This window comes from Eupeodes corollae, chromosome 1 (assembly GCF_945859685.1).
Source record: "Eupeodes corollae chromosome 1, idEupCoro1.1, whole genome shotgun sequence".
Taxonomy (NCBI): Eukaryota; Metazoa; Arthropoda; class Insecta; order Diptera; family Syrphidae; genus Eupeodes; species Eupeodes corollae.
The window spans coordinates 299,897,012-299,918,499 of NC_079147.1; the positions used below are offsets into that span (position 1 = coordinate 299,897,012).

Here is a 21,488-nt window from a genome sequence, read left to right on the forward strand (position 1 = left end):
TTTTCAAAAAAAAAACTTGGTTGATATCACGTTACAATATATTATATAAAATTTAATTCAAGTCTAGCGTTTTTGGTTCGTAAGATATTTAGGGTTATCCAAAATGTTCACCTTTTTTTTAAACTGCTATGGTAAAAAAAATACCTACGCAATTTTCTTGAGAGCCCTTTCTGCATTTTTCTGCCTTATTATCTGTATAACAAAATTTATTTGAAGTCGATATCTCTTCTGGTTCTTGAGCTATGGACGACGAAAAAAACGTCGCGAAAGTTCGGACGTACGAACGTACGTACACACGCACGCACAACCATGTTTCTAAAATCCTTTTATTTTGACTCTAGAGACCTTGAAACCTCGAGAAATGTCAAAATTTTCAATTTGACAAATCGGACCCATTACAATAATTTCCAATGGGAAGTAAAAAAATATTAAAATAAAATAGATATTTTCAATAATTAGAAAATGTCGACCAAAAAAAGAAATTCAAGAAAAAAATATCTCCTTCGATAGCAAAATACCCACTTGCTTTATAAAATTCGAACCATATGCAAAAGACAACAACAAATCTACCTAACTAGACATACCAAAAAAAAACCGGTTTATCATGCAACGTTGTTCTATTTCTTATTTCTTTGATTGGCTGCTTGTGCGGAAATATATCCCTCGCTCTGAGAGACAAAAAAGATCAAGAGGCAATTATAGAGTAATTGGAAATTCAAATTTTGAATTTGATAATGAAGAGAGTAACGATCTTTCACTAATACATTCAAATTCATTTACATGAGTTCTGAGTTCGCTTCTGCGGGAGACATACCCTTAATATGCAATCGTCAAAATCAATTTTTTAAGTAATCTAAGTGAATTGGAACAGTAAAGCAAAAAGAAAAAGTACCAATTCGAGTGAAAATGTTTGCATTCTTGGGCTTCTTCTGACAGTTTTCCAAGTGGTAGTGATTGATATTCAATGATATTTTGACTATGAACCAATATTTTGTGTAGAAAAGGTAGTCGTTTTTCAGGATACTTTTGTTTTAAAAACTCTGCTGTTTTCTTAGCATACTCCCCAAATTTAACTGCGTTCACTACTTCTCTGCAATTGAAAACTTTCAGTATTACTTTGAGCCTCATTATAACTTCTCCACACCACAAAAAAAAAAAGAAATTCATAAGAAACGATGCAAACTGACGAAGCTGATCTTTTGGATTTATGTTAAGAAAAAAATAAGGATTCTGAATCAGTTGAGATCTTAGGACCACTCGTTGAATCTTTTTTTCTATACAATTTGAAGTCAGAAAAGTGTGCAAAAAGAATTGTTTTCAAAAACATTAAATTAAACAATTAAAAAATATTTTTTTTGCAATACATATTATGAAAACAAAAACGAAAAGCGTTTCGAAGCTTTTTTTCTAGTTTTTACATTCAAAGTTAAGAAAAAAAAATAAAAAAAATTATCATTTATAAAAAAATCTTCAACTTTGGCCTTCTCTATAAGGCATACCAATAACCCAAATTGAATAATTTTTTGATTACTGGAGCTTCAAATATTTGTGAATCCAGTGAACTAAAAAGTTTTGCATTGTAGACCCACTCGAAAAATAAATATTGCTAGCAGTTTTGCATAAACGGGGCCACTGTGCGCCGGCCGACACGACGCCGGACGTCATAGGTGTTCAGTTGATGAACGAAAAATTTAGAAATCAAATGCCCGTTACGTTCTCTCAAGCATTGTTTTTAAAGAATTAATTTGGGATAAACGGCAATCTGGTTTTGGGCCCACTCGGAAGCATCGTTCAGGCGTCAAAACCAAACTAAATAAATAACTTGACAGCTGACAAAATAGCCACCAGTTGAAATATTGTTGTCAACTTAAAGCTCTGTACCTCCAAAAAACACCCTTTGGTAGCTGCATCAAAAAATTACAGAAGTTTTAGTTGTGAGAAGTAATTATAAAACGTTGTAAATATATAAAGAAAATAGACGATAAAAAAGTGGTTTTCCATCGAATCTTAAAAGCGTCTCAATTAAGCTTTCCAACTCATTCTATAAGGTATCTAAAGATTTACTCATCCAGGATAGCCTATCCAACACAAAATTGAACGCAGTCAATGCATTTTATTTACATACGAGTAAAACGCTAATTTGGAATGACTGCTGCATTTTTACATTATTCAACTTGACATTTGTCAGACAAAATTTAACAGTTTTATTTATGACAGTTCTATGCAATGCAATAAACTGAACAGGCCTATTAAAATTTAATTTTGTAAATTTTGTACAGTTGAAATTTCTTACATATTTTTTGCTTCAAATTTATACATACTTGTAAATCCCTAAAATGTTTCAATTAAATAAACATTTTCTGTATAAGGACGGCTTTCCAAATGAGAAAACACTTAAGCGCATGCAAAAATTATTCCTTACGTCAAATGAATCTATATTCGTGAAAATATAGGGGACCAGCCTATGATTAATTCATACAATAAAAACGGGTGCCGGTTTGATGTTTGTAATTCATTTGAAGACAACCCAAAGAAATTATTTTCTTTTTTTCTCTTTCATTTTGGATTGCGAATTTAAATCGTGTCGATAATAAAAAATGTCAAAAAAAAACTACTCTAAAACCTAAAACGAGTTAGACTCGTACATCTGCTAGATGTCGCACAAACAAAAAAGAAAGATGGAAATAAGGGGATAATTTTTGTGTGTATTCAATCCTTCCTTCTATAGAGATAGATCTGAATAGAACTGTCAGTCATATGAAATTTATAATGCCCATACAGATCGCTATAACGGTCTTATTCCTAATTTAAATGAATAATGGCGCGACGTCGACACGACACGGGTTTCATAGATCATCAAACTAAAGACTTTACTGGATGAGCTAGCTAGTCGTAATAAAAATGTAGAGTTAAACTGTCTCAGCTGTAAACATTTTATCGCCTTCAATCGGCAAAACTGTTGGATGTCAGGGCACAATGATGCTTCTTCCATTGCTCTAGACATAACCGAAGCTGTGTATATATGAACTCATCTATGAACTACCTCTATTTTATTATTTGATGGGAAGTTCCATATGATGTGCAACAATGCGAAGGTGGCGGCCCCAGCGGATCGGTGGTGACAGTTGGCTTTTTTTTGTTTTGAAGGCCACCGGATGAGTTGTTTACACTTATGGCGCATAAATGTTCACAACATGTAAATAGTTAATTTAAAATAATTTCGCTGATAAAGTATATGAACCTAAACTTGTTGGCAAAAAAAAAATGAAGTGATAAGTGCGTGAGACTAGCAGTCGCGCCCCCTAATGCAACTTTATAATCAGGGTGACCATATTTTCAAAAATTAGCACCTTAAATTTACTCTTCAATGTTTAATACAAACTGTCATTTATTAGGAAAGAGTTGTCTCTTATTTAAAAAAACATTTTAATTTGTATTCAATTGACGTTTCTAATGACAGTAATTGGATTCCTTAAGGGCGATTGATTTTGACGTTTTATCATTTCATCTCTCTGTAACTCATTGGCTGTGTTCAATCTCACGTTGGATAGGGTATTTTGGATAGGTTGAATTTTAGATATCTTGTTGAACGAGTTGGATAGCTGTATTGAGATAGCTGTCAACAAATAAAAACAACTTACAGCTGTTCACAAAAAGCAAAGAAACATTTAAGCTTCGCAGTCAAAATTGTGCAGGATAAAATATTTATTAGATAATTCAACTGATTCGTCGGACGATGATGAATTGATAGGTGCGTAACAATTTAATAAATAAGAGAGAACTTTAATCTGTAATCTATGTTAAATTTCCTCTTAGCTCAGTTCGAATTCTGTACGATTAATAATAATTAACCTCTAAAATTTGGAGGCTAATAGCTTCCTAATCGTCTATTATGAACAGAACACCCTCAAGTCCAACTTCAACCGTCATTTTGTATCTCTTTGTTTACCAACAAATACAAAAAGCTGAAATTAATTTTAAAGTTACTTGAAATTCAAACATGTGTTGAATCACCTGTTCTGTCAGATACCTACATACCCCAGAAATTCTTGGATACCTTTGGATTCCTTTTTTGACATCTCAGATGTTATTTTACACGTGAAACACTAACAAAAAGGTATCCGGATACCCTATCTGTCTAAGATTGAACGTAGCCATTTTAAACAATATATTTTGACGTTTTATCATTTCATCTCTCTGTAACTCATTTTAAGCAAAATTTATATCTACCTAACTTTTGTATCTCTTTTTATTTATAAAGTCGAAGTGAGATGAAATGATTAGACGTCAAAAAAGAACATCTTAAAAGTGTCAATTATGCCTAACTTTTGTAGTCTTTTAGTTATGGTCACCCCAATTATAATAAAGGTTTTAATGTACATTACTTTGAAACAAAATAAAATAAAAATGAATCTGCAAGATCATCTCAAATGCAGATGATGCATTTGAGAGATGATACCTATCCTAAGTGGGTGGTTTTGTAGGTTATTTGTCTGTTTTTTGTTTTGTTTTATTAAGAATTAAGATTGAGCTTGTTTTTAGGTCAGGAGCTTGCAATCACAAATTTAAATATTTTATTAAAATAGTTTTTTTATACTTTTGTTCTTCCATTTTTCTTATTTCAGTATTGTAATGGAGGAGACTTAGCTGATTATCTAAGTGTACAAGGCACTCTAAGTGAGGATACAGTACGATTGTTTTTAATACAATTGGGTAAGTTGAAAAGAATATAAAATGTTTGTATGTAATTCTAGTTCTACTTCTAGAATATAAAAGTGGAAGGTTTAATTATTTTAAGTATTCCTTAATTTTCCTTAAACAATAAAATATTTCCTTATTATAAGTACACAGTCATATACAAATGTATAAAAAAGTCAAATATAAGTCAATCATATTTTATACTGCTTTAGACCTTGGAGACATCCATCTCATTCAGCATACTAAGAACTTGTTAATCTGATAAAAAGTCACTTTCAAGAATATTTCTTCTAGTTTCCCTCAAAGTTGGACACTTTTCGATGAAATGTATGCCTTTCTCTCTTTCTGTTAAATTACAAATAGTACACTACAGTCGTAAATCGGGTATAGGTGCGGTATGAAGTTCAAGTTGAGTAGTTCGTTTCTTAACTTGACCATTGTAGCAATGACGTTTACATTATTTGCATCATGGAAGTAGTTACTTTATGCGAGATTATGGTTGAGCCTACTGTAAGTTGTTCTGAACAAGGACCCAACTGCTTCAGCGGCATATTGTGCTCTACACTTCTCATCTACCGCTGCTATAACCTTGTAGATAAGATCTTTACTGTGCGATACATCTTCCACATTTAAATTATAATTTTAATTGCATCCTTCTGTGAGACTCAACCACTCACTGTACCAGTGATTTAGCTCTTCTACAGCTTTTACTACTAGTTTTCTCACAAGTCGGTATTCGTTCATACTAAAAACGTGCAAGAGATAATCAGCTTGCTTTTCTATATAAATAGGGGTGATAGAAAGGTCCGGTTTCCAGCATAATTACGTAATTTGGAGTATTTTTTTTCACATAATGTGTTAAAGAGTTTTTCCACCGTGTGAAACTTTTTGCATCCATACTTGTGAGCCATACAAAAGAATACTTTCTGCAACTGCTGCAAATACCTTATATTTACTACTGTGAGCTATGTTTTTGTTCCTAAAACATCTTTTCCATGAGATATTAATTGATGTTTTTGCTTTTTTGTAGTTTCTCGCTAAAATGTTTCTCCAAATTCAAGTTGCTTGAAAAAATTACTCCTAGGTATTTGTATTCGTTAACACATTCTTTATCTTCTCTGTTGAAATTCCATTAATTGATTCGATGTATTTCGTTCACTCCCTTTCTTAAAGATCATCACTGTTAAAACGGCTATTCCAAGAAGTCCAATTTATAAATAAGAAGTAATTTACTGTCCAACTAAAGAAATGGTTGCATACATTCTTACGAAACCATTACAGAATATTAAACAATCAAAATTCAGACTCCTGGCTGGTCTAACTGAGAACGATGAAGACTTTACTTAAGAAGTGTTTATTAAGAAGGGGTGTTAGCATATTGATGTCCGGCCTTGTATTTCCTGATAAGTAAAGAAGTGAGCCAATAGCTTTTCGATAAATTTTATTATCGTCTAAAAGCTCATCATCCGTCATTTGGTTTTTGAAATATCCAGTATCCAAAGGTATTTTGGATGTCTTCGCATCTGACATATTAAAGGTACCAAGTATTTTCTGTATGTATTTTTCTTGGTGCATATAATACTTTCCATTTCTCTTTTTTAATTTGAATTCCAAGATACAACTTCAAATTTCCCATGTCAGTAATTTCAAAATGTTTTGTAATTTCTGTAATTGTCTGTTAAATAAAATTCTGTTCTTTTGAAATAACCAGGATATCATCAACATAAACTAGTATATATATAATTTTGTCACCTTTGCCTTTTATACACAAACAACTATCAACTTTACCCCTTCTTAATCCAAAGTTAATTAGGATCAAATTTATCTTTTGATTCAAACATCTCGCTGATTGTTTGAGACCATATATACTTCTATTCAATTTACATACCAAATTTTCTTTTCGGCGTTTTACATATCCTGGGGGAAAATTTCATTTTCTAGGTTACCATTCAAGAATGCAGTTTTAACATCTATGTGTTGTATTGTCATGTCATTCATTGATGCAATCGCTAAAAGTGTTCGAAGAGTCGTCTGATTCACCACTGGGGCAAACACCTGGTCGTAGTTCTGACCATATTTCTGCGAGAAACCTTTCGCCACAAGTCTTGCCTTATACCTTTTTGATTCATCAGCTAATGTTTTGATCTTAAATATCCATTTACAGTTCATAGCTTTTCTACCTTTCGGTAACTCCACCAACTCCCAAGTATTGTTCCTTGCATAGCTTGCAGTTCTTCCTCCATGGCACATACCCATTGCGCACTGTCAGAACTTTTCAATGCTTCCTTATAAGTTGTGGGTTCATTTGAGTAAGCAGTTTTATAGCCATATTTTTTAGGAGGTACACCTCAGTTGGTTCTTGTTGATTTTCTAACATTATCTTCAGAATAGTAAGTACTATAATAGTTAGTACTGCCATCTTCTAATAACTGTTCTTCAATATCAACATTGTTTTCATCTTCAACAATTTCTTCATTTTCTCATTTTCAATCGTATTTGTTAAGTTGTCGATTCCTTGGTTCTTGCTGGTAAAAAGATTAACTTCAAAAGCAGAATCATCTTCATATTTTGTCACATCAGGTAATTTTTTCAAGCCGGCATTCATTTCTTCATTAAACTTGACATCTCTGGATTTGATTATCTTGGCTGTTTCTGTATACAACAGTCTGTATGCCTTTGATTCATCACAGAATCCTACAAGTAGATATTTATAAGATACATCTTTCAACTTATGTCGAAGTTTCTTAATGATATAATGTCATTTCCATTAGACTCCGGTTCTTTTGCTCAGCTACACCATTCTGCTGTGGAATATAAGGGGCTGTTAACTGCTGCTTAATACCTTTACTTTTAAGGGGGTATTCTGGTCTAGAGACATGAATTTTAGGTAATTTTTGAAGTGCTGTAGAAAAAAGCAAGCAAAAATTTTACCATCAATTTGTTTATACATTATTTATTCTCATTAGAAGCATACAAAAAAAAATAAAAAAGTAAAAAAAAAATAAAAATTCCGTTAGTTATCAGCTGATGGAGTGGTGCGTCTCAAAAATTTGGTGCGTGACCATACCCACGATTTTAACTCTCCTAGAAATCTGAAATCAAAAACTAAAAAAGATTATTAATCTACAATAATGTCGCAATGTCTGGAACTACGGAAAAGTAACAAACATTTTTTTTTACAAAATGCCGACTGTCTAAAGAAAAATACAAGTAATTTACCATTTTTTTGAACATTCTTCGATTTGTTAAAAATAGTAAAAATGAAAATTTGGGGATGGCCGTAGTTCCGGACATAGACAAGTCCCTAAAGAAGACTTTCTTAAAATTTCAAGTAAATCGGTTCGGCAGAACCTGAGAAATCGTGGGTATCAGATTCAAAAAGACAGTTCTGAGAAAAACGCGTTTAAAGTACCCCATTATGTCTTTTGTTCTATTAGTTGCAGCCCAACCGATTTGGATGGCTGCTCAGCAAAATACTTATTTCTCCGAAAATAATTTGAATTTGTGAAAATCCTCTCGTAGACATATTCTTAAATAGTTAAACTATGAAAATATGAAAAGAAAAAAAAATCGATTTTTTTTAATTTCTAGACCAGAATACCCCCTTAAGATAATCTTTCAACTTTTTGCTAGTGAATTCTCCACCTCTGTCAGTTTTTAGTATTTTTTATTGTTCTTTCAAAATAGTTTTTAGTTTGCAATAAAGCAATATACCACTGCCAGAACTATTTGCTTCGTTTTTGTTCCCATTTGTTAATAATTGTAATTGCCAGTCTTTCTATTTAAATTTCCGGTTCTTTCAAAAGAATAGCATTTAAACTTGAAGTTTTTAGTCTTCAATGCAGCATCTTCTAACGGTCCCTTCGATGTTTTGTCACTTTTATTTTTATATTCTTGAATCAGCTTTTCTTTAACTAATTCGAGTGTAAACTCTTCGTCTCTTCTGACTTCAAGAGCAGTCACCAAAGAATTGTAGTCGTCTGGTAAACTTCCTAGGAGAAATGCAACCAAAAGATGATCTGCTAATTACTCGCCTAAGCCAATTAGACGATCCACAATGTCCAGCATATCACAAATGTGGTCTTCCATTGTTCGTCCGTTCTGAAGTTGCATACGACACAATTTCTTTAATAGCGTTACATTATTCGAGAGTGTTGACTTCTCGTGTGCTTTCTTTAGAGCATTCCAGCATTCTTTAGCAGTTTTCAATTTCCAAATATGCACTAGTTGAGAATCTTCCACTGCGAGTCCGATTGTGGCACGAGCTTTCCCATCTTTCAAGGTCCAAGTAGCAAGAACAGGATTAGGTGCTGCATCAACAATAACTTCCCAAAGATCTTCTTTGATTATTAACAGCTCCATCCTGTATTTCCATGTTTGATAGTTGTTGTTGTTCAGCTTCTTGAAAATCGATCTTCCTTCTTCCATCTTGAATTTTTTGTTTTGTTGTATCTATTATAATTTCCTTAATTAATTCCTTATATTAAAATTGTTGGGGTTCTGGGCCCATAACCTGTTAGAACGGCTAAAGTAATGTAATTCAACATAAATTAAACAAGATATTTATTGTTCAAGAAAATATGATCGAATAAAATCAAAACTGAAAAATATCGAACTTCAATATTGTTCGATATTAAAACTATAAAAATATCACAAGTGTTTTTATAAAAAAGTATATACATATGTATATACAAATAGTGAACTATGTATATGCTAACAATCACCTTAGATTTTTGAGTATTGACTGTAATATTCCAAAGACAGCATTTGGAATATTTATCATAAGTTGTAGTGTTTCTGGAGAATACGCAAAAATTACTATATCATCAGCAAACATTAATGCCTTAATACGAAATCCTGCTAAATCAACACCACCACAAGGTCATCTATGAAGAACCAATCAGAAAGCTCAGCTCCGTTCCACACTGCAGCCTGCGTTCCTCTATACAGCTCTTCTAGAACGCGTCCGAACTTCAGAGACAAGCCCAGGCCATATAGCTTGTAGTATAAAGCACATCGGTTTATTGAGTCGAATGCTGCTTTGAAGTCAATATAGAATGCATACAATTTTCTTCCCTGTTTAATAAAGCTTTCGGCTATTCTCCTGACAATGACAATATTATCTATTGTCTCTTTAAACAGGTTCTGGTCTGCAATCCACGTTGCGAGACTTTTCTGTGACAGATTGATAAAATCTTATAAGTCAAATTAAAAAAAGAAATTCCATGATAGTTCGCTACATCCAACAAGGATCCTTTTTTATGTATCGGGAAGATTATAGCGTCTCGAAATTTATTTACTACATTAAAAAGTATTACCATACGTTCATTGTAAAATGCTTTATTCTACTCTGTTTATGTCTCCCATGGCGCCTTATGTGCTTGAACATGATAAAGGGAATGTCTCAATTTTCAAACGTACTGTCATGCTTAGAGATGCATTTCTTTAGCTGTACATCAAGAATGCGGAATAAAACTCTGTATTTACCACTCTCATTTTATTTCCTTTAACGCTCCCAATGTATTTAAGAATTATAAGGGTATTAGATTAATTACGAATGAAATGTCATGAATAGAAATTCTTTTTTTCAGACGCATGTCAAGAATGTGAAATGTCCACCTTTTTTCCCACCCATTTTATTCTTAGCATTGATTAGGGTTGTTGTAGCTTCTCACTTCTTACAAAGAATCCCTATGAATTTATAAGAAGACACTAAGGAAATCTAAGCGATCCTTATGTGGCATGATAGAAAAAACTTCCGAGTCCTCGAGGCTACGGAAAATTCTTTAACTAATGCAGTTTGATCCTGGCCAATTTCAAGTGAAGAATCGTTGTACTCACTACTGGATACTCACTTCCATGGTAGTTCTCTAGCCGCAAATTAAAACAATCATATTCGTTCAAGTTTCAATATAACATATACACAAGCCCTGATCACAAGGGACAACCTTCAATGGGCTCTCAACAGCTTCAAACCATTTAAATCTGCAAGACCAGATGGCATAATACCAGCCGAACTACAAGAAACCTCACATTAATCCTTGAGGCAATTTTTAACAGCTGTTTATATCTGGTCCATATTCCCTCGGCATGAAGAAAAGTTAAAGTTGTTTTTATACCCAAAGCAGGTAAATGCTCGCAAGGCAACCCTAAGGATCTATGACCTATAAGTCTATCATCATTCCTTTTTAAGACCTTAGAAATATTGATTGATATCCATTGAAGGGCACGTATTGGTACAAGACTTCTGTTCAAGTCTCAACAAGCCTACTGTAAAGGTAAATCGCTGGAAACGGCGTTACACATCGAAAGCAAGTAGGAAGATTCGTTAGTAGAGGGACACCGCAAGGTTGTGTTCAATCCCCTCTCCTGAAACCTGGTGGCAAATATTATCCTAACTGGTTTGGATATCGAGGGTTTCAGAGTTATATATATCATATTTGCTTAAGCGGATAAAAGCATCTTAACACCCTTAAAGAATTCTTATTACTATGCCTTATACAAACTAATACTTTGGGCTGTGTGGACTGGGTGTTAATTCACACAAAACCGAATATGTCCTATTTTAAGAAATACACAATTCCATTTGTTAACCCTCTCTTGAAGGAATCCAATTAAAATTTTCAGACGATGATAAGTAACTGGATCTTATTTTAGACAAATAACTAAATTGAAAACACAATATACAAGAATGAGTCAAATAGCTACTGTAGCTCTCTTTTCTTGCAAAAAAGCAATTGATAATTAATCGGGCTTACAACCCCGAATTAAGCAATGGTTATACTTATGCACATAGGAAATGGGACCGATTTTAATGTACGGTGTGGCATTATGATGGATTGCTTTAGAATAGGCTATAAACTGCTACAAAATAAATAAAGTCCAACATACAGCTTGGCTATTTATAAGTGGATCGCTTTGCACAACCCCATCTGCCGTACAAACAAATAGCTGCAAGCTCTACTCTTCGCCTCAAAGCTTCATAGCGGTGGGTTAACAACAAAATTAGCCACTCCGTAATTCTTAAGTATTTAGAATTAATTCCCCTGCACACAGACTACACCATCCCTCAACTGCCTACCTTCCAGATTTTTCTGGGAGGATATTGCATTGCTAGAAGACGAGTCAGTCCACTTTTACTCAGATGAATCAAAAATAAATAGAGGAGTTGGTGGAGGTGTGTACTCTGAAAGACTGAAATTAAGTCTCTGATTCTGTCTTCCCAATCATTGTAGCCTGTTTTGGGCGGAACTTTTGGCGATAAAAGAAGTCTTGTCCTGGCTTAAAGAAAACGTGATATCAACATCTGATATTCGTATTTTCTCAGAAGGTCAGGCCGCTATCAAATCTCTGGACTCTGTCTCTACAAACTATATAACAGTCCACAACAGTTAAATATTCACCTTTGCCAGAAATAGTACAATACAGTCCATTCTACCGCGTTTGACTAATGTTGACCTACCAATTGCAACATGTAAACTATTGCTGATGCAAGACGTTATGAAGAAGGCAAATATCAGGTGGGATAACATCACCACGTTTCAGGTCATCTGGCTTACACTAGATTTAAAGCGATATTCTCAAATGATATCTGCAGAAGCTGTATGAATCAGGAAAGGGAGGGAACAGTTTTTCACCTCCTCTGTACATGCCCGGCTCTAGCTCAAAAACCCAAGAATTACCTAGGAAAATTCTTCTATAACGATCTAAACGCTCTAAATCGTATTAACATAATCAGCCTCTCACGTTTCGTAAGGGACTCAAACTGGTTTCATTAAGCTTAGGAGGAAGCCTCAAGATTCATGTGGTATCACAATGGGCCATTAAACTGGCCTAAGTGTGTCCGATTCCATCATGGACAGCAACTTTAACCTAACATAACCTAATATATAATATTTAAAATAAAACTTGTGTTATTTATTGGTCTAACAAGACCTTTACTTGATGTAAATATATAATTAAATAAATAATAAATTAGCTTAATTCCGAAAGAAATGTCAAGTATAGAGATTCCTTTTCAGCCGCACGTTAAGAATCTGAAATACCTTTACCCATCTCTTTTTTCCTTCCCGTTTGTGGCCTTTATTCCCAACGCTTTAACTGTTTTTAAACATGATGAAGGTAGTAGCTGGATTTCGAACGTACTACCAAATATCAGAATTCTTGTATCAGCCGTACATCCAGAATATGAAATATCTACCCAAACCGGGTTCTCCCTGAAAATTCCATATATCATGTTTTTGAAACGCTTGTGGCATCTGAAATTCAAACGTATGGTTAAAAAAAAGAGACCGCACGTCTAGAATATGGAAGGTCTTTATGGCTTAAATTTAATATTTCTCCCATTCTTAAAATAAAACCCTTTTAAAAAATATTGCACGGTTAACCTTTTCCCCTTTTTGATTAAAAGTCAATTTCTTCTGTTGAAAAAGTGAAAGACTTTTTTCCATTCAAATGTTAAAATATTTTCACTTATAACTATTCCACTTTTTGTGAAATGGGGATTTTTAGTATAATAATCGTAGGCCTACTTGTTTCCTACTCTCTAAACATTTTCCCACAAATTTGGACCTGTGAACTTTTACTACTCTTCCTTACTCTTACTCGCTCTTCCAAATTATGTTTACTTTATCATAATCATAAGCACAATTTTGAGAATTTAATTTATTCATTATTTTTTTTTCGTTTGGAACAGCTGGTGCTATGAAAGCCCTCTACACCAAGGGAATCGTTCATCGTGATCTCAAACCCCAAAATATATTACTCTCGCATAGTTATGGAAAATCATTGCCGCAGCCCTCAAAAATAACGCTTAAAATTGGTAAGTCTCATAAAATTATCAAGTTTTTTAAAATGTTTCTTCTGTCTAACTTAATAAATCCATTTTTTATTTTATTATCATAGCCGATTTTGGATTTGCTCGATTCCTTCATGATGGTGTTATGGCAGCTACACTCTGTGGATCTCCAATGTATATGGTAATTGAAACCTCATGCTTTTTAATCTTATTCAACAAAAACAAGTTGATATAAATTCACAAATCAATGTACATTTATTTTAAAAATTGATTAAATTCAATTTTTCTGTTGAATAGGCTCCTGAGGTTATAATGTCTTTACAATATGATGCCAAAGCAGATCTCTGGTCTCTGGGAACAATTGTATATCAATGCTTAACCGGAAAGGCACCATTTTATGCTCAAACCCCAAATGAATTGAAATTCTATTACGAACAAAATTCAAATTTGGCACCAAAGTGAGTAAATTTCAAAACTACCACAAACAATTTAATTCACCATTTTTATATGATTTAAATTTTTGTTTTCTTTTCTATTTTTCGTTTTTTTTTTTTTGTCATGCAATTCTTCCTTCCCGTCGTCGTGTTCAAGAATGCCAAATGGTATTTCACCGGAATTGAGTGATTTACTATTGGGTTTGTTGCGCCGCAATGCCAAGGACCGTATTTCATTTGAAAGCTTTTTCAATCATCGATTCTTGCAGGGACTTAGGCAAGCACAGCAGGCAGCAGGTAAATAGAATTCAAAATATAATTTCATATAAAATACTCAAGTCATATGTTTTTTTTTTATTTTTCAGTTGATATGCCACCATTGGGAACCAATCTTACACCGCCCAAAACTCCAAGTCCTTTACAAAATAAATTGGAAAAATCTCCAAGTACAGGTTTGTGTTTTTGTGTGTTTTTAATATTATGATTGTTTTGAATTTTATTTCAAGATACTTATAAATTTTTCGGTGTTCATTGTAAAGCTATTTTAAGAAAGACTGCATCATCTTATGATTAGAATGAGGCATAAATAAATATCTCGATAGATCTTTGGCAACTATTTGTCTAAGATGAAGAGAAAGTGGTTTTGCTTGTTGTTTACATTTCTCTCATTTCGTCTTTGATTTTTGAATCACTTCAAGTTGTTGGTGGATAGTAAAATTATTTCTGAATTTATTTGGCTAAATTTTATTTGTGAATGTCGACGCAGTAAATTATATTCATTGAGAACTGTTGATTCAAATTGTATGTTCTTTTTACGTAAGTGATACTCAAAAAAAAACAAATAAAAGTGTGGTGAACTTAAATATTAATTTATTTCAAAATCAGAATGTCTTGTTAAATTTCTGTTAACTGCAAATAAAATACCCCATATTTTTCCTCTAACTTTCTTTAAAAGATGCTAACTTTAATGAATATTCTAAAAAATATAACAAGCAGTGGTGGAAAAGTTATTGTTTCATTATCTTAAATATTCAATAGTAATACCCATGGAGTGATAGTGTGTGAGTAGGACTGTCATCCCAGAAGTCTTGGGTTCAATCCCTGCATGTGCCTGCCTGTCTGTGGGTTCAAGTCATGACTCTTGTGAGGAATTGACAAATCCTCCAAGAGTAATTCTTGTCATGAAAAGTGCTTTTTCAAATTAGCCGTTGGGATTTGGCCTAAAACTGTAGATCCCCTCCATCCCTGAAAACATTACTTGCACACAGGAATGGTAGTAGTAAGTAATTCATTTATTTACATTAATATACAAAATTGTATACAAGATTTTGAGTTTAGATGCTATGGCTCTGCCGTCAGCCAGGTTGACAAAAAAAAATAAGAATATTTAAATTTGTGTATGTTTTGAATTTAATAGAATTCTGTTATTAATAAAAATCTGTACTTGTAAATATCTTTCTTTCAAAAATGTACTTAATGTTTTTCCAATCGCGGTCTTTAAGGATGTTTATAGTCTCTTGTATGGTAAGAGTATTTTTTCCGAAAAAGTAGCGTCTTTGAGTGTTGAATATTGGACAGATATATATGAAATGTAGACAATCTTCTTTGATCACATCTTGCTTTAAAGATTAGGGATCTTCATAACTTAGAGTATCCTTGAAATAATTTCTGGAACCAAGATTATAGCTGAGCTGACTGTAGATTAATCTACTGAATGAGGATTGAGCTTCTTCTATCAGTGAATGCCTCATTGTGTCCTCATTTTTCTCTATGATGCTGTACATTTGCACTTTCACATGGTTTACATTGCTGAAATCTTCATCCAATCTTACTCAACACTCATTGCCAACAGATTGCCATCTTGCCAACCACCAATCCTTGTTTCTCAGCTCATATAAACGATTTTTTTCGAAAGTCTTGTGCAATGATGGTTGCTGCAGACCTTGATGACAGTCAGATTGAGACTTCAGGGTGCTTGTTAGAAGTTTTGGAAGTCCTGCCTCTAAATTTATTAGGCATAACTAGGCGTATTCAGATGTAGGTTGAAAAGTTTCTTTATACAATTCCTATTTAATTTTTCGATTTCTTCATATTCTTCAGATCCCCAAACCTAAGCAGCATACAAGAGAGTAGATTTCACTTCTGAATAATATATTGTATTTTGTTGATAAATTGATTTGTTTGTTAGAGAAGATATTTTTCCATGTTAAATTTATCAAACTTTCTGAGCTTTTGGCTTTCTCCGATAAATGGATTTTGAAATTTAATGTTGGATTCAATTTCAAGCCTAGATGTTTGATATCTTGTGCTACGTCCAATTGCGTACCATTATATTTCCAGCTTCTTCCATTAAAAGCGCTTTGTGTACGGGAAAATACCACTATTTTGGATTTTGTTGTGTTGAGAGAAAGTCCCCATCTGTTACAATATGCAGATAACCTATTGATCATCAATTGTAAACCTTCGGGTGATTAAGAAAGTATAACGAGGATTTTGTTCCTCGCTAAGTGGGCATCCTTGTTTGAGTCCTGTGCTGGTGCTAAACCATTATGAAAAGCTCACTCCATTCCAGACAGCAGCCTTTGTACCCGTGTGCATCTCTCCAAGTGGCAACTTATAAATAAGCGCATTCGTATTGATTAGGTCAAAAGCAGCTTTAAAGTGAACGAAAAATGCGAAGATCTTTTTGTTAAGTGCTTGAAACGCTTTGACTATAGATGGTAGTGTAAAAATGTGATCGATCGTTGAAAAGTTTTTTCTGTTCGATCCATTTTTCGAGTCTTACATTCATGAATGAAGTTTCTCTGCAATTTTCTGGAGAGTCTAGTTAGCCTTTGTTGTGTTTAGGGAAATTGACAAATTTTTTGAACGTTGAAGGTATGTCGGAAAACATAAAGATTTTATTGAAAATAACTTTGAAATGGTTGAGAAGCATAGGGGTTCACCAGGTGCCTTGTTTAACACAGCCTAGTTCAGTTGCTTTTTTATTATCATAAGCATATTTGTTTCATACATAACATTTTATAACTTGCGTTCGCTTCCAGCTTCTTAATAGAAGATCATTTGATGACCGCAGTGTTTTCAGAAGTGCAAACGATTTTTTCTAAGCTTTGTAGCAGTCATAGTCAAACCATTTTTGCTCAAATTTTAAGTTTGGTGAGAGTGATTTGTTATATGTTGAATTTCGTATGTATTCAGCCAACTTATTGGTGAGAACTTACGGCAGTTCGGATGAAGCGTTGCTGTTTAAAAGAATCCAAGGAATGTTGGTATAGGGTAGATGATTCATTTTTCAACAAAGTCGAGGTAATAGATTTAGATTGGAATGGTTGAGAGTTGTAAGTCACTAGTCCATAGTTCTTAATGGACTTTTGAATCACCTAATTTATTTTATTTGTATTTATTTTTTTTAGAGGTATAGAACTTTGAAATGGAAAGATTTTAGACGTGAAATTTACTTTTATCGAAAAACAATATCTTTGGATTACAATGAACACCAAGGCTAGCGTGGACGTAGTCTAATCTGGAAGACATTTTTTTTTTAACTTTTACCAACATTTGCAGCCGTATTTCGGTAATAAAGAAGCGAATGTTTTCCTTCAAGTCGCTAATTGTTTTGGGCTTATCAGCCCCGGATTTGACTAGTGACTTCAAATATCCTCACAGAAAGTGGTTGAGCGGCTCGCGCACGATCTAGTTAACCAATTTAACTGGAAACTATCCTTAACATTTCTTTCAATAAATGAATTGTGTCAAGAACTATGTGACATGTTGCGCCGGTCGCAGTCTTGTAGAAACCGCAACCAAAAGTGAGCTTCATCGCTAAAAAAAATATTAAAGTTTCAGTTGATTTCATTTGAAAAATAATAAGACACGACTTACATTTTGCTAATTTAACTTTTTAGTGAGTGATTAGATTCAAACAATTCTTAATATATCTTTATGATGGATGAACTTAGGTCTCCTGCACGCAAAATAAATAAAAACAAAAGCTTCAGCTCATTGTGCAGATGTTCGTTGGACTTTTATCCTTCCGACTAAGTCTATGTCGAAGCCTCTATAGGTTTCCGTTACATCTTCTCCTTCACTCACCTTCTATGCATACGGGACCGTAGATCACGGAAACAAACGACCCAAGGTGCTTTCATCAGCTTTTGTCATAGTCCCTGCTTCTATACCCTATAGTTGGATGGGGATGATGAATGTCTTATATAGCGACACTTTGGTCACTTTGCTACTCAATTGCCAAATGAAACAGCGGTTAGCAAGAGTGATTCTTCGTTTGATATCAGCGCTGGCCCTTTACTACCTCAAAGTTACGTCTGTCGATGGTGACATTTTGACCGAGACGTCGTTCGGTGTTGTAGGCCCTTTTTTGAAGACAGTGATGAAAAACGGGTTTAAAACAATAAACCGAGAAAATTCGGGAAGGAATTAAAAACTATGTTTATTCTTTGATAATCAGAAATAGAATAGAGTATTTATTTATTTTTATTATAAAAATAAATTACAAAGAAAAAGTTATTATTCACTCAGTGTTTAATGGTAAAATTATAAACAAATGTCAAGTGTTCATTCTTTTAAAACTACACTTTCTCTGAATGAATAATGACAAAATTTAAAGTAACTTAACTAATTAATCCTAATCGCTTAGCATCTTCTGTGTGCTTGGTAGATGACAAAGCTTTAGAAAAATGTTGGCTAACATTTCCTTGTTTGGAATGTATTTCAAATTTGTGATTTCATCTTGTATTTTTTCTCGAACAAATTTTTGTTTTTGTATCTACATGTTTGGTTCTGGCTGAATATGAGTTATTTTTCGCAAGTTGAATAGTGCTTTTGTTATCACAATAAATTACCATTTGTTTAGAACATTCTGGAAACAATTCAGCCTTTAAACGTTTGAGCCACATTGATTCTTGTACAGCAGCAACCATAGCCATGAACTCCGACTCATTTGTAGAAAGTGCCACAGTTGGTTGTCGTTTTGATGACCATGTAATTGCGGTGCGTTGCATCGTAAAAACATAACCTATTGTTGACTTCCTCTGATTGATGTCGCTTGCCCAGTCGCCATCGCAGAATCCTAGAATCTGGGTAGGTTCCTTCAAGTAAATAAGTTTCTTTTTTATAGTGCCTTTCAAATATCGAAAGACCCGCTTTATGGCCATCCAGTGTGTCTTCCTTGGATTGTTGCTGTACCTAAGCAAATTCACTACATAACTTATGTCCGGCATATTTGTTTGAGTCACAAACAGCAGGAAACCAACAGCTTCCATGTATAGCACTTTAGACATACATTTTTTTTTCTCTTCTGCAGTTGGGGACATTTTCAGCGATATCTTCTGATTCAAATCTAAAGGTGGCGATACTGGATTGCAATCGAACATTCCATATCGCTTCAGAATTTCGAAAATATTACATTACATTACATTACATTTCACACTACTGTGCACATAAATGTGCAGAGTAGAGAACACAGCACCTTGAGCAACTAAGGCTATGTAAGGTGATAACAACACAAGACAGAAGGACAGAAGAGAAAGAACAACAGAAAGAAAGAACACATGAAAACAGCACGCAGTAGGTTTCGAGACGGTCCCCCATCTTTCTACTAACCACGCTCACTGATGCTTGATCTCGGTGATCGATGGGAACCGAAGCTTTATCAGTGACTAGGCCGTTGCCCTTCGAAAATATATTGCGATTGGTCAATCCCAATTGCTCCAGCTGTCCTATTTCGAGAATTTCGAATTCCTACAACTAAACATGCATCTTCATTAAGCTTTCTTTAGCAAATAATTCTTGACTTTCATCGTTGGAGAAAATCAGAACGTCATCTACGTAAACAGCAACGATCGACATCAGAACGCTTTAGACCAGCCTCCAAGAACACATCATTCAACTTTTCATTCCATACTCGACTGGACTGTTCTAATCTGTACAGAGATTTATTGAGCTTGCATACCTTTTGTGATCCATCACTGTGTCTTCCGTTTCGTTTTCGGTTTTAATGGAACTCATATCGAATTTTATATAAGGAAACAGCATTCGATTCACGCTGAATTGACGGTTCTTGTTCATCGTTTCCCTCAGATCTTGCATTTGGTTCATTACAGTTTTCCATAAAGGAAACAAAAGGGTACTTTCTTTATCTTTAATTAACTTTTCACTCCAAGAATTCTCAACGAAAACAACATCGCGGTTCACAACAACATTTTGTGTTACCATATTAAGTACACGATAAGCTTTCGACTCAGTGCTGAATCCAAGCAATATACTTTCTACAGACTTGGCATCTAGTTTCTTTCTTTTTTCACTTGGAATATGCTCCAATGCCTTGCAACCAAACACACTCAACATTTTTAAATCTGGTTTGACTTAATACCATAATTGTTTAGGTATTTTTGACTTTTCACCTCTGCAAGAAAACGTTTTTCAAGATTTGCATCAAAGAACATGCATCTTATTCGCTCAATAATGCTTCGATTGATCCTTTCCGCAACTCTGTTCTGTTGAGGGGTGTAAGGGGCTGATTTTTGGTGTTGAATGTCAAATCCAGATAGATATTTTTGAAACTTTGAATTGCAATATTACATACCGTTGTCAGTATGCAAAAACTTTGCTTTTCAACGAGAGCCTTGAACTTTAAAAACATCTCGGAAACTTCGGACTTCTGCATCAATGGATAAAGATTAAGCCTTCGACTTGAAAGGTTCTCTTGTTTGCTTCCCCTTGATGCATTTTCCCCTTCCATATCCTCAGAATTGACTGTGGTTCCACTATGGTGTTTCCACATTCGTCTTTGCAGCCTTCGGTTTATGTACTTAACTTTCAAACTTCTTTTTTGATTTTCAATCTCTCAATATCTTCGACGGCATGCTTCTCATGCTCTCGCTCTTTCCTTCTGTGAAATCTGTGTTTCTTCTTCCTCTTCTGCTCACAGAGCTCGTAAGCAGCTCTCGCTAGAAGCTATTTGCCTGCATTTTCCTACCAAAATTCGTCAGCAAATTATAGGTTTCTTGTTGGTGGCTGCTTAAAACCCATCAAGCCAGAGGCGGCTTCTCTTGGCAAGGTTGCCTCTAGTTTTAGATCTATTGTGTTTTTGGACTTCGAAAGAGGTTACTAGTGACTCGGTGAAAGAGGGGTTTGGCGATCGCTTGCGATTCATCCGTTATATAAAATTGAAGAATTTGGTTTGAATTTTATTAAACTACTTGAGTTATATTAAGATTGGTTTTGTCCTCAAATATATCTATAAGTTCAGAAGATGTCAGAAAGTTTGAATTTTTAAAAATGTATATTTAGTTTAAACTAAAAAATGTCATATTTTCTCCAACAGAATCACAGGTAGAAAATCCAGCCATTATAGCCACAATAACAAATGTCGGCATTTTATGTGACAGTGAAGCAAATAGCGGTTCATCAAGTAGTCCTGAAGATTCTGATGATTTTGTCTTAGTGCCGAAGAATCTTCCAGAAGATCAGAATGTCGTAGAATATGAAAAGAAGTAAGTTATTTATTTTTTAATAGTTTTATTCGAATTGATTCACTAATG

General features: G+C 34.0%; 1 protein-coding gene across 1 annotated transcript in view; it reads left to right on the forward strand.

Annotated features, from left to right (window-relative positions):
* The window catches only part of LOC129941487 (serine/threonine-protein kinase unc-51), a 97,037-nt gene that overhangs the window by 66,513 nt on the left and 9,036 nt on the right, over window positions 1-21,488 (forward strand). The window contains exons 3-9 of the mRNA XM_056050125.1: window positions 4,626-4,713; window positions 13,394-13,519; window positions 13,603-13,676; window positions 13,793-13,953; window positions 14,087-14,226; window positions 14,295-14,381; window positions 21,272-21,440. Coding sequence (XP_055906100.1) covers window positions 4,626-4,713; window positions 13,394-13,519; window positions 13,603-13,676; window positions 13,793-13,953; window positions 14,087-14,226; window positions 14,295-14,381; window positions 21,272-21,440 — 845 coding nt within the window. The remainder of the gene's footprint in view (window positions 1-4,625; window positions 4,714-13,393; window positions 13,520-13,602; window positions 13,677-13,792; window positions 13,954-14,086; window positions 14,227-14,294; window positions 14,382-21,271; window positions 21,441-21,488) is intronic.